The 16,565-nt window shown below is 38.6% G+C and overlaps 2 protein-coding genes across 3 annotated transcripts in view; both read right to left on the reverse strand.

The window, feature by feature from the left end:
• The window catches only part of scamp1 (secretory carrier membrane protein 1), a 212,033-nt gene that overhangs the window by 139,220 nt on the left and 56,248 nt on the right, over positions 1-16,565 (reverse strand). The gene's annotated exons all lie outside the window — the stretch shown is intronic.
• Positions 1-16,565, reverse strand: part of atp8b1 (ATPase phospholipid transporting 8B1) — a 49,526-nt gene that overhangs the window by 24,421 nt on the left and 8,540 nt on the right. For both annotated transcript variants that reach the window (XM_067423695.1, XM_067423694.1), the window contains 3 exons: positions 6,519-6,700; positions 6,327-6,424; positions 1,079-1,192 (listed from right to left, as the gene is read on the reverse strand). In XM_067423695.1, coding sequence (XP_067279796.1) covers positions 1,079-1,192; positions 6,327-6,424; positions 6,519-6,687 — 381 coding nt within the window. In that variant the 5' untranslated portion in view covers positions 6,688-6,700. The remainder of the gene's footprint in view (positions 1-1,078; positions 1,193-6,326; positions 6,425-6,518; positions 6,701-16,565) is intronic.

Raw genomic sequence — 16,565 nt, forward strand, 5'->3', positions numbered from 1 at the left:
AGGAAGCGCTGGCCCAATCAGAACTCGTTTCGTGTTTCTGAAGGAGGGACTTCATAGAACAAGGAAATCATCAGGCCGTTTTTAGGACAGAGAAAGCAGCGCTGTACAGATAAGTCAATTGTGTGAAAAATACTGTGTTTTTTTACACGCGAAACATGAACTCATGTTATATTGCACACTGTAAACATAATCAAAGCTTTGAAAACACACGAAGAACGGGACCTACGTTTTTCTTGCCTCATGGGTTTAAATTTATTTTATTTTTTTAATTAAGGAATGCAATTCTACATCCTGCACTGTAAATGCATGTAACTAATGTAAATCAAATAAGCTAGTATGTGTAGGCCACAAAGTATTGGTGAAATAACACATTAGCAGACCGGAAGGAAACTTATAGAATTTTTTTCCAGAAAACTTCCTGCACAAAATAAATTCAAGCACTTTCAAGTATCTATGCATGTTTATTTTCAAAACCTTTCCAGGGCTTTGAGATATTTGTTTTAGATTAACAAACTTTCAAGGATTTCAAGGACCCGCAGGATCCCTGATTTCATGTCTATTTACAAACTTATATGGCAATTAGTCGATAACAATAAATATAACTATATTAGAGTCACAACAGCGGACGATATCATTCTGTGGATTATAAGCACACTGTTATTTTAAATGCTGGAGTCATTTAAAGCAGGATAGATTCTGATTGGCTAACAATGTTTATATTTTTCATCAGCTAAAAAAAGAAATGATCTGGAAGTGCTTTCGATGATATCGCTGTGGTTTGGATTCTGCTGTTCTTTTATATTTAGAATGATTTTTAGAACTATATTGTTATAGTTATCTTCTTTGGTGAGAAAGAGCCCGTAAGTTGGATAATGTACATCCAGCAGATTGTTATGGCAAAATAAACCCCTTAAAGTTAAAGTGAGTCTTGTTGTGGTCCTGATCATGTTTCCGGGGTTTATTTTGCCATAACAGCCGGCTGGAATGTACATTATCATCCCTCACATCAGTGCAGTTAGGTTGATACAAGACCTGGTCCCCTCAGAGATGATTTATGTGCGGTTCTGTTGGTCCATACCTGCAGGATCAGCAGACAGAGGAAGTAGAGGTTGGCCGCCCGCTTAAACTGCTCGTACAGGTTCAGCGGCAGGAAGGTGAAGAAGTTGTATTTGTAGGTCTTGATTGCATTGCCCTAAAAAATGAAGAGAAATTCAAGAAATTGGTATAAAAATGTCCACAAGGATTGACTGGTGAACTATCACCACTGAGACACTTAACCTCAGATGAAGGTCTCAGAAGTAGCATCCTATAAAACTATTTATCTGCACACACACAGTATATAGTATATATATATATATATATACATACACAGTCTTGTTCAAAATAATAGCAGTACAATGTGACTAACCAGAATAATCAAGGTTTTTAGTATATTTTTTATTGCTACGTGGCAAACAAGTTACCAGTAGGTTCAGTAGATTCTCAGAAAACAAATGAGACCCAGCATTCATGATATGCACGCTCTTAAGGCTGTGCAATTGGGCAATTAGTTGAAAGGGGTGTGTTCAAAAAAATAGCAGTGTCTACCTTTGACTGTACAAACTCAAAACTATTTTTTACAAACATTTTTTTTCTTCTGGGATTTAGCAATCCTGTGAATCACTAAACTAATATTTAGTTGTATGACCACAGTTTTTTAAAACTGCTTGACATCTGTGTGGCATGGAGTCAACCAACTTGTGGCACCTCTCAGCTGTTATTCCACTCCATGATTCTTTAACAACATTCCACAATTCATTCACATTTCTTGGTTTTGCTTCAGAAACAGCATTTTTGATATCACCCCACAAGTTCTCAATTGGATTAAGGTCTGGAGATTGGGCTGGCCACTCCATAACATTAATTTTGTTGGTTTGGAACCAAGACTTTGCCCATTTACTAGTGTGTTTTGGGTCATTGTCTTGTTGAAACAACCATTTCAAGGGCATGTCCTCTTCAGCATAGGGCAACATGACCTCTTCAAGTATTTTAACATATGCAAACTGATCCATGATCCCTGGTATGCGATAAATAGGCCCAACACCATAGTAGGAGAAACATGCCCATATCATGATGCTTGCACCTCCATGCTTCACTGTCTTCACTGTGTACTGTGGCTTGAATTCAGAGTTTGGGGGTCGTCTCACAAACTGCCTGTGGCCCTTGGACCCAAAAAGAACAATTTTACTCTCATCAGTCCACAAAATGTTCCTCCATTTCTCTTTAGGCCAGTTGATGTGTTCTTTGGCAAATTGTAACCTCTTCTGCACATGCCTTTTTTTTAACAGAGGGACTTTGCGGGGGATTCTTGAAAATAGATTAGCTTCACACAGACGTCTTCTAACTGTCACAGTACTTACAGGTAACTCCAGACTGTCTTTGATCATCCTGGAGGTGATCATTGGCTGAGCCTTTGCCATTCTGGTTATTCTTCTATCCATTTTGATGGTTGTCTTCCGTTTTCTTCCACGTCTCTCTGGTTTTGCTCTCCATTTTAAGGCATTGGAGATCATTTTAGCTGAACAGCTGCCGGTATTTTGCGGGCGGCAGTGGCTCAGTGGTTCATGTAGGTTGTCTACAAACCGAAAGGTTGGTGGTTCAATCCCCGGTTCCACCTGACCAAGTGTCGAAGTGTCCATGAGCAAGACACCTAACCCCAGCTGCTCCCGACGAGCTGGATGGCGCCTTACATGGCTGACATCGCCGTCGGTGTATGAATGGGTGAATGTGAGGCAAAAATGTAAAGCGCTTTGGATAAAAGCGCTATATAAATGCAGTCCATTTACCAGTCCATTTAACAGCCTATCATTTTTTGCACCTCTTTATAGGTTTTCCCCTCTCTAATCAACTTTTTAATCAAAGTACGCTGTTCTTCTGAACAATGTCTTGAACGACCCATTTTCCTCAGCTTTCAAATGCATGTTCAACAAGTGTTGGCTTCATCCTTAAATAGGGGCCACCTGATTCACACCTGTTTCTTCACAAAATTGATGACCTCAGTGATTGAATGCCACACTGCTATTTTTTTGAACACACCCCTTTCAACTAATTCAACTAATTGCCCAATTGCACAGCCTTAAGAGCGTGCATATCATGAATGCTGGGTCTCATTTGTTTTCTGAGAATCTACTGAACCTACTGGTAACTTGTTTGCCACGTAGCAATAAAAAATATACTAAAAACCTTGATTATTCTGGTTAGTCACATTGTACTGCTATTATTTTGAACAAGACTGTATAATGAATTTTTTTATGTGCCTCGTAATCTTCTATAAAAATATCTTCCCCTCCCTCTTGCAGTGACATCTCTTTTCTTCTGTAATGATGAGGCGCGAGGGCTGAGCAACCTGGCTCCAGACTGCGAACAAATGGTGGCATTTTGTAACCTTTTTTCCTGCAGGTGCGACTAAATTTTGTTAGAGGTCACACTGGTGCCACCACTACGCTGCCCAACTGATAAGAGCTGCCATTTCTGTTACATATGAGAAGCATCAAACGGAGACGAAACGAAAGCAGAATGAAACTGCGCTGGAGTAATAATAGACAGTGCGAGCTCATACACGAGCCGATCTCCTGTGCATGACACCATTACTTCACAACGCTGGGAGATCCAGTGAGAAAGTGCTTTAATTCACAACAGAAATAATAACATTGCTACTGTGATATCTAGTGGGAAGCGTTCACTGCAGAATTCTTCGTTATAAACCACAGATATCAGATCAAACAGCGCTGATGTGGAGACCAGGAGAAACATTGTGCCAGGAACGAAATTCAGGGGTTTTAGTCCTGGCAGTTTAGTTCAGAACAGGGCACAGTTTGTATGAAGAATTGGTAATGTGAAAACTGTCATGCGGACCTGAGAGCGCACCAGTACCACACCATACCTTAAAAAGGAGGTCCATATCCTACGAGCGGCCCCTTTAAGAGATGCGCAAACTGCCGGTATTTTGTGTGTGTGTGACGAACTGTGCCATGATTCACGTGAACAGTGTGAAGAACACGGACTTGGGAGTGCTCTTGTTCAGAAAAGTAACCTGTGTATTTGTTTTAGCCGACTGTAATGTATTTAGTTCAGTAAAACACGTACTGTAATCGGTGATGGTGTTAATGATTTAGCTCGGACATGAGCGAGTCAGTGTATTCGCGCATCACGCTCAGACTGCAGAGAATGCGATCAGTGTAAAACTGCACTTTTCTATTCAGATTTAAAAAAGTCTTACGGGTGTGGAACGACATTAGGTATGACATAAGTCATAATGACATCAATTTCATTTTTGGGTAAACTAACCGTTTAAAACGGACAAGAGACTGGGTTGTGTTTTATGTCATATTTAATTTTATTACAGAAAATCATATTTGCACAATTTTTTTAATTTTTTTAAAGGAACTGTATGTAAGAAATGTATTTCAATTAATCATAAAATGGCCCTGATTTGTGCATCTCCCTCATATCGCACACCTGATTCAACTCATCAGCTCATTAGGAGAGATCGCAAGACATAAATTGGGTGTGTTTGCTTGATAAGGGAGACATACAAAATATGCTCCAATTGAACCCACGGCTCTTTAATTAGTTTAATAATGCACACTTTCTCATGAGGTCTCTGAAATAAGAGGCTGGAACAGTAAAAAAAACACATTTATTTATTTATATAAACCTTTAAATCTGGGTTCGATAGCACTGTTACACATTCAAGTCTGATTGAATGAGTCTCTGCATCTCAGTTTCATCTGTCTGTTTTCTGTCACTATTTTAGTTCCACTCACTCAATATTTCAGCGTACCCAAACCCAACTGATTTCCATACATGTAAACCAAAACACATCTGAATCTGACTGTGGATGCTCTCGCAGGGTAACATGTCAACCTCAAGACAAATCCAGCCATTTCTGCTTGGATCGCAATCACGAGACATTTGACGCCAAAGGACTAGATTTTCCAGTCTAAGATAATTGTCATACCACAGACCTTAGACAAGCAACAACTCCATAAAGTGGAGGAGTTTAACAAGTAAATTATGCAACACAATTAGCATAAAATCTCTCCGTTCAGACCATAATAAAGGCCAAACCCTATCCAGAAGGTTTTAGGGTTGTTTAACACAGCACAACAGATAAGAGCACGATGACGAATTATAAACAAAATACATGACGTGTCACTTTTTTTTCTGGATGTTTCCTGGAGGCGTTTGAGGAAGTGAAAATAAAACTGAAGAGTGATGTGTAATACTGAGAGTGACTTAAAATACTATTTTACCATTTGACGTGTGCCAAGTCACTATGAGTATAACTGAACAATGAAGCAGAAACATCACCTTTGAGCTAAACTACGTGATGTTGTCGCTGTTGTTTTTCAGATTAATTCACAGGTGATTCATGATTTAGCCGATAAAAAATTAACACTTCCTTGCCAGAAAACATTAATCTTCCTTTGAAGAAAGTCAACATTTGCTTTAGCTCAAAAAATATCAAAATAAATGTTCATGGTGGAAAAGAATAGATCCGCTTTCATGGTTCTGCAGTTTCAGATGAAACCATCTGCCCGCTCCAAACCCTCACTGTTTGTGGTCTAAACGGTGGAAAATTCCAGCATGAGAGCTGTTTAGTGTCAGTAAGCAGTGGGAAATCATTATCAGATGCTTTTATCTGAAGACTCTTACAGTATTTATTTACAGGACAATCTCTTAAACAAAGGCTCTTGGGGAAGAAACTTTTTGTTACAATCTTACTTAAAGCTCTAAGTGAGAGCATGGACCTTATATATTTACGGTTTCTATTACTTTACTTTATATTAGGTGGCCTTAACCTGTATGTAATAATCTTAAAATTAAAGTGATAGTTCACCCAAAAATGAAAATGTGATGTTTATCTGCTTACCCCCAGGGCATCCAAGGTGTGTTTGTTTCTTCAGGAGAACACAAATGAAGATTTTTAACTCCAACCGTTGCTCGTATAATGCATGTCAATGGGGTCCAATTCAAATTAGACCCCATTGACATGCATTATACGAGCAACGGTTGGAGTTAAAAATCTTCATCTCGGATGCCCTGGGGCTAAGCAGATAAACATCACATTTTAATTTTTGGGTGAACTGTCCCTTTAATCCTTTGATACAATGCACTTTTTGTGTACATACATGTTTTTACATTGTACTTACTTACCCACACCACCACACCTGTCCCTTACCCTACCCTGCCCTTAAACTTATAAACATAAACAATTATCATAATTACTCCAAACTTTTGAACACTAGTGTACGTACGGGTGATCCACTAAAGGTTTCACTTACAGAGTATCTGCTTTTCTTGATGCACAGAAAGACCTTCTTCTGAAACTCGGGTCGCTTGCAGTATTCCCTGTCATTCGCTCGGATGCTCCAACCGGCCTCTGAGAGGAAAAGAAAACAACAAAACTAAATCAGAACACAAACCAAGCAGTAACAGGAGAGTTTTACAGTATTCAGATCAGTCTTCAAACTCACCGACAGCAGGCGCGGGTCTGGTTTCTGGTTCTGGTAGCTGGTCTTCACTCCGATCCAAATCATCTTCTGACTGTAACTCCTCGTCCGTCTCGTCGTCACTGTAGGGCATCACCTCATCATCCGGCTCCTCCAGGGAATCCTGGGAATGTGCCCGCGGCCGAACGCTCATCCTGAGAGTCCCACTGCAGACAGACAAAAATATTACATCATGGGCCAAATTTAATAAACAGGGCAAATTATCGTGAGAGCAAAAAACAAAACAAAAAACAAACCAGATGGGAGTGGAAAGTTCTCTCCTCAAATCTACTGACAACGCACAAATGAAAGAACACAGATGCAGCCCGATCATATCTGGTTTGAGTCATGCTTTTTTGGGCCGTTAAATAATAACACCAGTAAATTGACGAGCACAAACCTTCACATCTTTTCCAGCTGCACCAAACCAATAAAGACTAGCACTTAACTATTCATAAAAATTTTCTGTTTGTTTGTTAAAAAAATGTGTGTACTGTGCTTGAATAACTGAGACTTCTTACAGCACTTGCAGGCTGTTGCCCTTGATTGTTTGGTTGCTTCTATTGCTCTCTCCTTTGTATGTCATTTTGGATAAAAGCGTCTGCTAAATGATTAAATGTAAATGTAAATCACATTGCAAGATTCATTTAAAAAATCTTCTCCCACAAATACTGTCTGAAAGGGAAACCCCAACAAATGCATATGCAATAAGGTCAGCCAGTAGCTTTTTTTAACTGCAAAAGAGGGTTTGTGCTGGCGCAGGCTGTAAATCTGTCCCTAAGACTTTTGAACAAGTACATAACCAGCACTGAGGCGCAACAATCGACAGATTTGCGTGTCGTGCAACATGTCAAAACAATGATTTGGCTTGCAGAAAATACAGAGATTTTCCACTACACACTTAAGAGTGATGAATCTATTCTTGCATAATACTGTTGTAATTACAAATGTATTTAAAGGCGCAGTGTGTAGTATTTATGAGGATCTATTGACAGAAATAAAATATAATATACATAACTATTTTTCAGTAGTGCGTAAAGACCTTACATAATGAACCGTTATGTTTTTAACCTTAGAATGAGCCATTTCTATCTACACACACCGCAGGTCCCCTTAAGGTGAAGTCGTCATTTTGCGTCATGTTTCTACAGAAGCCCTAATCAGACAAACTGTTCTACAGAGCGCTAGTTACTCTCTGCTCTAAGCTTCTCTATGTGCTTCGAAGGCGAGGGGTGAGCGGAGGACAGTTGCAATTCACAACCTCACCTCTAGATGCCGCTGAAACTCACACACTGCACCTTTAAAGAACATTGAATATGAAAATGGTAGTGAAGAGATTCAGTTCCATGGTTGGTACTGAATCATTATCATATTCATAAACAAGATTATTTAAATCCTTTTTTGCTCCTGTAAAGTCCATTAAAAAAATTAAGACTAAAAACATGTGAGGAAGATGCAGTAAAACAAGCAATCGCATGTAAGCAGATGCATATGCAAAACTGACTGTGGGGGCATTTCGAAAACTTGGGCCAATGGTTGGTTAGACTCGATTTAATTCATGATTCAAAAGTTTCCGATTGAATTTGAAAGTCATTTTTGCTCAATCAGAATGATTAACTCTGAACTGTAATTAAATTGTATTTCAAATAATATATCAAATCATTTTTATTCCTTTTTGAATGCATTTCAAACTAGAAGAATTTTTATTAATAAGTTATTAACAAGTAATTAAAAATGCCACATTAAATATACATACAATTAAGGACATAACCTTAAATGAATTAAATAATCCTGACATATTCCACTTAAATAATTCAAATTAATTTGATTTTCATTTACTATTAATGTAAATGTGTAAATATTAAAAAAACAAAAACAAAATCCTGAGTGCAGCATTAAACTTAACGGCATTTAAACTTTTGAACTAGTTCAGATGTGTAAATTTAGCTATTATTTTTTCATGTGGACTATATTATATATTTATTAATGGCAGTACTACATAAAAAGGTAAATGCAATTTATGAACATTTTTCAGATTCTGCAAGATGAATGTAAGCTTATGATCTTAACTTATACATAAAGGCTATTTTGAAAGAGTGCAATATGATATAATATTTTAGAGCTCAGCATAACGGAGCAAAATATTCCATATTTCAGAGTGAAACAGGACAAAAATTTGGTCACCCTTTAGATTAGGGTCCAATTCTCACTATTAACTACGACTTTTGCCTCAAACTCCTAATTACTGCTTATTACTAGTTAGTAAGGTAGTTGATAAATGGTTAGGTATCGTGTGGATTAGTAAGGTAGTTGTTAAATTGTTCGGTATCGTGTGGATTAGGGATGTAGAATATGATAATGCAGAATAATGCATTAATATGTGCTTTATTAGTGCTAATAAACAGCCAATATCCTATAATATGCTAATAAGCAACTACACTGTAAAAAAAATATATAATAATGTCGCCAATTGAACATTTTCTAGTGCCAAATAAAACATTTTGATGTGATCAGTCACTAGAAAATTTTCAATTGGAGACCTGAATTTTTTTTACAGTGTAGTTAATAGTGATAATTGGACCCTGAACTAAAGTGTTACCAACAATTGTAATCCATAGGGAATTAATTTGTTTCTTAAAAGCCCTATTCGGACAGGACAAGTTTTCATGGAGGACAGGCATACTTTGTAGGGCTTGGTATTGACACAAATTTCATGATTCGATTCACAAGCTTGTGATTCGATTCGATTCGGAATCAATTTAATTCAATATTGATTATTTTGGATATATTTCAGGAACAGAATAGGGCACATTTTCTCAAGGAACAAAATATCTCAAATAATGCTGTAAACTATACACACTGTCAGAAAAAAAGGTACAGTGCTGTCACTGGGCTGGGGTGGTACCCTAAGGTACAAAACTGAAAATGTACTAATACGTACCTTAAAGTTACTACTATGTAGGTACTAATACGCACTCTTAAAGTACTGATAAGTACCTTTTAAGGTACTATGTACCATTTAGGGGTTAGTAAGGATCAAAGATGTACCTTTTTACTTTTGTACCTTAGGGTACCGCCAGTGACAGCTGGTTACAAATTGATTAACTGATTTGTATACAAACACTTCAATTCAAGGATTTTTTTAATAATAATACAATTATACAAGCACTTAATCATATTTCTACTCCAATTAATGTTTTTAAAATATAAACATTTAAATGGTGGCTGTCAAAGAAACTTAAAGGATTTATTCAAACATGCATTAAATATTCCAGAAAAAATAAAAAATATAATGAAACATGGTGCACATATTTAGCAAAATGCCCCCCTCTAAGTTATATTTTGTATCTAACTAATGCGTTTATGAACACTGGATATGGTTTTCTGTGGTTAATGTGGCATTACGTGACACATTTGATAAGAGGTTTTATTGACGTCTTTACACGGATGAAACACTGAACGATTACATGAGACATGATACAGATTTGGGTAAGTTGTACTGTATCTTTTAACACACTTTCAGATGCTCATTCATGTTTATTTCGCGCTATAACTGGTATTAAAGCGGAGGAGAACAGCTGTTGAACAGCTGTTGAACAGCTTTTGCAACATCGATCGGTCATGCACCGTTGCATTAAACACTGTCAAAACAATTCTTCTGCATGCTTTCATTTCATTTATTTTTCCCCCCTCATTTTAATATGGACAGTATCTAAGGAAAAAATTAAATTAAATTAAATAAAGCCAAATTGCAGATACTATGAAGACTTGTCTAGAGGCCTATGCTCACTTATGAGGACTTATTATAAACAGCCACTTATGTGCAATTTATTTAAATAGGGTTTTAATAATGAAGTCAGGTTATATCAATGCACAGCAGATGACCTTCTGTAATAAACACAGACATGTTCATCCCGCTCAAATTGGTAAATAATTTACCAGACGTCGGGTGAACTCAAACGCCGTTTAGAAAACTAGTCCTGTCTGAATAGGGCTATACTGCGGCTGAATAAAATGAAGAGGACTTGCAATTGTTTTGTTTTCGGAATAACATGCATTGATGAATGATTCACAATAAAACCAGGAACGTGGTTTAAGAAAGTAAAGAGTTACCAGTAACTAGTCAGAGGGTCTATTCTGATTTCATATGGATTTTAATGACTGAAGATTTTCATTTCTCAGATGCAAATGTCACCACAAATCACAAGATGTTCGTCCTCTGACCTTATGAAAACCTGAGGTGTTCTCGATCCAGATGAGCGCTCAAGCATTTTCACCGAGGTCAATGTTTGAGAAGAGATTAATTTGGAAAAATTACACAGAGAAGAATCCCTCTTTAAATATTCATTAACCGTCCTTCATTTCATCACATGAATGGGTGATGATCGAAGATGACTTAACACATTTACCAACACCAACAGCAAAGTCCCAAACCCTTATCTTGGTTTATCATCATATGACAAAATAGCAGGCTGTGCCAAGAAACTGTGCCCTTAAGGACGTCTGTGAATGTAGCATAACATAAATAAAGTCTGAAATACACGTATATACACTACTAAAACTAGCAAGCACTGCCATTATTACCCATGCTGAAACACACACAATCCACCAGGATGCTGCCGCAGACCTGTGTAAAGAGCGTAACAGAGCACACACCCGGAAAGAGAAAGAAACACACCATGCAAAACACACACCCATGTTTATCCACGCCTCGCTTTGCGTATGTGATGCAACGCCACAGTAAGTGACATTTTTAGCTATGAAAATCTGCGGTCTTAGAGAAACAGACCTGCCAAGTTTCAAGTGGATGTATCAGAGAAATTCATCAAGGTTTTCGTTAACAAGCCACATAATTACACTGGTTTCCGTTTAGTGTTCAGCTCTAAATGCATGGTTTACTTCTCAAAAATAAAAGATTTTCAGTGGTTCTCGGATTCAACAAAACACTCATGGATGGATGGATGGATGGATGGATGGATGGATGGATGGATGGATGGACGGACGGACGGACGGACGGACGGACGGACGGACGGACGGATGGATGGATGGATGGATGGATGGATGGACGGATGGATGGATGGATGGATGAATGGCTGAACAGATGGATGGATGGATGGATGAATGGCTGAACAGATAGATGGATGGATGGATGGATGGACGGGTGGCTGAACAGATAGATAGATGGATGGATGGATGGATAGATGGATGAATGGCTGAACAGATGGATGGATGGATATAGCAAATAGATAGATCCAGAAAAAGAGGCAGTCACTGATTGGTAGTCATTGAAACCTAAAACTCTTTTTTTAGCTATATTTGAGCATAAGAAACAACATTTATGGGTCAGTTTATGTTGTATTTTGTTGCCGTTTTGAAATATGTTATTTAATTGTGAGATTGGTAAACAGTTTTGGAGATTTCTACCCTGACAAGCCAGACCCACATCAAGATGTTTGGTCTGGAAACTCACCATTGACAGCTCAATCCGAGGGGCGGATAAACGGTTGTCTTTCAAACTCCCTCTGCACCCGATAGGATAGCGCTACAACCAACCAGAGCAACGAAGGTGAAGCAGAGCTCGTTGATAGATTAAACATTCGCCGTATCCGGTCGGCTAAACTCCGAACACATCTTCCCTTTTTAAGAATGACTTCAGTGCCGTTCTTTGTCCTTTTCTCAGAGAAAAGCTTAACTCCAAGTCTTCCAGTCGCGCTCAAAGCTGATTCGAAAGACCGCCGCCGTTCGCCAGTTTCTGTGTTTACTAGAAGCACGCAAACGCAACTCAGCCGCCGTCATTATTGCCCCGCCCACCGACTGTATACACGATGTGATTGGCCCGACCAAAGTTTGGCGTTTACAGCTCAGAAGGGTATTGAGAGTTGCTAGACGTCACTCGCGGGCAGATTAGATTTGCTGCCGCTAGGGTGCGTTTAGATTTTTTAGGCTAGGAGATTTCAGGATTGCCCCGTTCAAATAAATATGACTTGGTCTAAGATGCTTGAAAAAGCTGCTGGTGGCATTGCAAATATGGCCGGCGAGTGAACAGATGACTTTCCTTGAAAGGGATTTTGGAAATGTTCCATGTAAACACGACTTCTCATCTCGTAAATAAGAACTTCCCAGGAGGACTTGAACACACCAAAAGCAAATCTACAGGTCTGTGTCTGAACAGGGTGTTTGAGTCAAGATTGTATCGTGCAGCTTTAATAAACTGTATGTTGAGATATTCATGGAACAAAACATTCTGGGGGCCATGAAAGTTTTGTGAAAATTATCAAAAATTCACAAAACTTTTGACCAAAAAAAAAAAGGCTAACAGGGAAAGAGTCAAAATAAAACTTGTGCTCTGACTTTTGTACAGATTTATAGCTGACGTGTATAACCTTTAAAACTATTCGAGCTGGAGTACACAACTATGCATACAACATACCTTCAGTCTGATATTACCCGAACAACACGTTAGGCGAGTGAGATATCATCCACTTACACATAAACAAGCCCTTCAGCCGTCTGCCTGACTATTTATCTATTTATATCACGACACCATTCAGACAAGCCATTTTGCATAAATTTTTTCTATCATTCAATTAAAAAAAACGTAAAGTCTGTTAGCAACAGCTAATGCTAAACAATTAAGTGTTATTCAATTAAAAGTTCAGTCCATACAATTCAGTTATTTCAAGTAGCTCTGAAATGTTCTAATAAGAGACCTTTGGCTTTAAACGGATGTTTTTCGAATGGAAACCATCTATTAGTTGACTCTATGAGTTTGTTTGTTGGTTGAAGGTTTTGCATTTTGCAGGTTAAAAAACAGAAGGAAAAAAACAGTTTCCATCAACAACTCTTCCCTGTTCCGTGAGTGACACAACAAGTCGACTATCCTGATCTCCAGCAGGAATGATGACACCTCATCACATACTCAAAATATGAGCAAATACTATGATGACGAGAACAAAGATTCCCATTGAAGAGGCAAATCCACCAGCCACGCCCACACAGACCTTCTGTAGGTCTGCAGTAATAAAAGGGGACTATATGAGCGATCAGGTGCGTCTGGTCTCGGGGAAACAGTTTTGAAAGTCTCGCCCCGGGGCAGTGCTATGGTAACGCTTTCACATGGGGGATGGGCTCGAGAAATAAAGGGAAGGAGGAAACACAGGGATCCCTTTGAGATCACGTTCACCTGCTGCTGTGCAACCTGAGAGGAGAGATGAACCAGCTCCTGCCATCAGGACCCACGTAGGCCTAAACATAAGATTTATTTCAATTGATATATAACATTTCCATCTCTTAGCAAGCATTGACAGTAGATGCCTGGAATCAATGAAGATGGAAATTACATAAAAATTAGCCATAATTTACTCAACCTCAAGCAATTCTAGGTGTAGATGACTTTCTTCTTCAAAGTATTAAAATTATATTGTGTGTATACAGTATTGTTCAAAATAATAGCAGTACAATGTGACTAACCAGAATAATCAAGGTTTTTCGTATATTTTTTTATTGCTACGTGGCAAACAAGTTACCAGTAGGTTCAGTAGATTCTCAGAAAACAAATGAGACCCAGCATTCATGATATGCACGCTCTTAAGGCTGTGCAATTGGGCAATTAGTTGAAAGGGGTGTGTTCAAAAAATAGCAGTGTGGCATTCAATCACTGAGGTCATCAATTTTGTGAAGAAACAGGTGTGAATCAGGTGGCCCCTATTTAAGGATGAAGCCAACACTTGTTGAACATGCATTTGAAAGCTGAGGAAAATGGGTCGTTCAAGACATTGTTCAGAAGAACAGCGTACTTTGATTAAAAAGTTGATTAGAGAGGGGAAAACCTATAAAGAGGTGCAAAAAATGATAGGCTGTTCAGCTAAAATGATCTCCAATGCCTTAAAATGGAGAGCAAAACCAGAGAGACGTGGAAGAAAACGGAAGACAACCATCAAAATGGATAGAAGAATAACCAGAATGGCAAAGGCTCAGCCAATGATCACCTCCAGGATGATCAAAGACAGTCTGGAGTTACCTGTAAGTACTGTGACAGTTAGAAGACGTCTGTGTGAAGCTAATCTATTTTCAAGAATCCCCCGCAAAGTCCCTCTGTTAAAAAAAAGGCATGTGCAGAAGAGGTTACAATTTGCCAAAAAACACATCAACTGGCCTAAAGAGAAATGGAGGAACATTTTGTGGACTGATGAGAGTAAAATTGTTCTTTTTGGGTCCAAGGGCCACAGGCAGTTTGTGAGACGACCCCCAAACTCTGAATTCAAGCCACAGTACACAGTGAAGACAGTGAAGCATGGAGGTGCAAGCATCATGATATGGGCATGTTTCTCCTACTATGGTGTTGGGCCTATTTATCGCATACCAGGGATCATGGATCAGTTTGCATATGTTAAAATACTTGAAGAGGTCATGTTGCCCTATGCTGAAGAGGACATGCCCTTGAAACGGTTGTTTCAACAAGACAATGACCCAAAACACACTAGTAAACGGGCAAAGTCTTGGTTCCAAACCAACAAAATTAATGTTATGGAGTGGCCAGCCCAATCTCCAGACCTTAATCCAATTGAGAACTTGTGGGGTGATATCAAAAATGCTGTTTCTGAAGCAAAACCAAGAAATGTGAATGAATTGTGGAATGTTGTTAAAGAATCATGGAGTGGAATAACAGCTGAGAGGTGCCACAAGTTGGTTGACTCCATGCCACACAGATGTCAAGCAGTTTTAAAAAACTGTGGTCATACAACTAAATATTAGTTTAGTGATTCACAGGATTGCTAAATCCCAGAAAAAAAAAATGTTTGTACAAAATAGTTTTGAGTTTGTACAGTCAAAGGTAGACACTGCTATTTTTTTGAACACACCCCTTTCAACTAATTGCCCAATTGCACAGCCTTAAGAGCGTGCATATCATGAATGCTGGGTCTTGTTTGTTTTCTGACACTTGTTTGCCACGTAGCAATAAAAAATATACTAAAAACCTTGATTATTCTGGTTAGTCACATTGTACTGCTATTATTTTGAACAATACTGTATGTGCATATATATATATATATCATGTAGAATCTACAATCTCAGACCTAGTTCATTAGATGTCTTCCGTGGCTGAAATACGCTCTGTTTTCATCCGACTGCCAACCCGGGTGTCAAAATACTATTGGGTAATTGGCAGTGGGCGGGATCACAAAGACATTCAGACACAGAACAGACACAGATCAACACAGAACACGCATTTAAAAGGAGAACTGGCTGTAGCATTGCTTTTCAGAAAAACAAGTAAGTGAACTTAAAGGGCAACTGACTCTGTTGTGAAGAGTTGTAAAGAGTGTAAAGATGTGTAAAAATGTAAAGAGTTTTATCTCTAAAAACAGATTAGCTTATAACGCTAGTTAGTATATGGGGCCTAGAATAAGTCAAATTAAACTTTGTAAGTGTACAAACAGTTTAATAAGAAGATACTTTCTAAAGACAGTCCATTACGCGTTTACAGACAGGCGCCATCTTGAAAAACAGTCTGGAAGAGTCAAGCCACGAGCGCTCTGCTAGGTGATGAACTGCGACTTGGAATCTCCTATGGTCCGTTGTTTCCGGAAGAAAGATAGTCAACCATATATTTTAATAAACAGATATAATTCATGCATTTCCATGTAATTTCACAAACTCAATTCCTATCTATCAGCTCACTTAGCACAGCGTTCGTGGCTCGACTAATCGAGACTGTTTTCCAAGATGGCTGCTCTCTGTGAACTCGTAATGTACTGTCTTTATAAAGTATCTTCTTATTAAACTGTTTGTACACTTACAAAGTTCTCAAAGTTCTCAATAATGACAGTTTCTTTGCCAACCTGCTAGGTAGGTGTGAACACATTTCTTGCAGCAAACCACATTTAACCAGTTAAAAATCGTTAATTTGCCCATTGGCCCCTCTCTCTGTCATGGCCTCCTAATCATCCCCATCCTCTCCACCATAAGCTGGTGTGTGGTGAGCGTTCTGGCGCCATATGGCTGCCGTCGCATCATCCAGGTGGTGCTGCA

The sequence above is a fragment of the Pseudorasbora parva genome, chromosome 18 (assembly GCF_024679245.1).
Source record: "Pseudorasbora parva isolate DD20220531a chromosome 18, ASM2467924v1, whole genome shotgun sequence".
Taxonomy (NCBI): domain Eukaryota; kingdom Metazoa; phylum Chordata; class Actinopteri; order Cypriniformes; family Gobionidae; genus Pseudorasbora; species Pseudorasbora parva.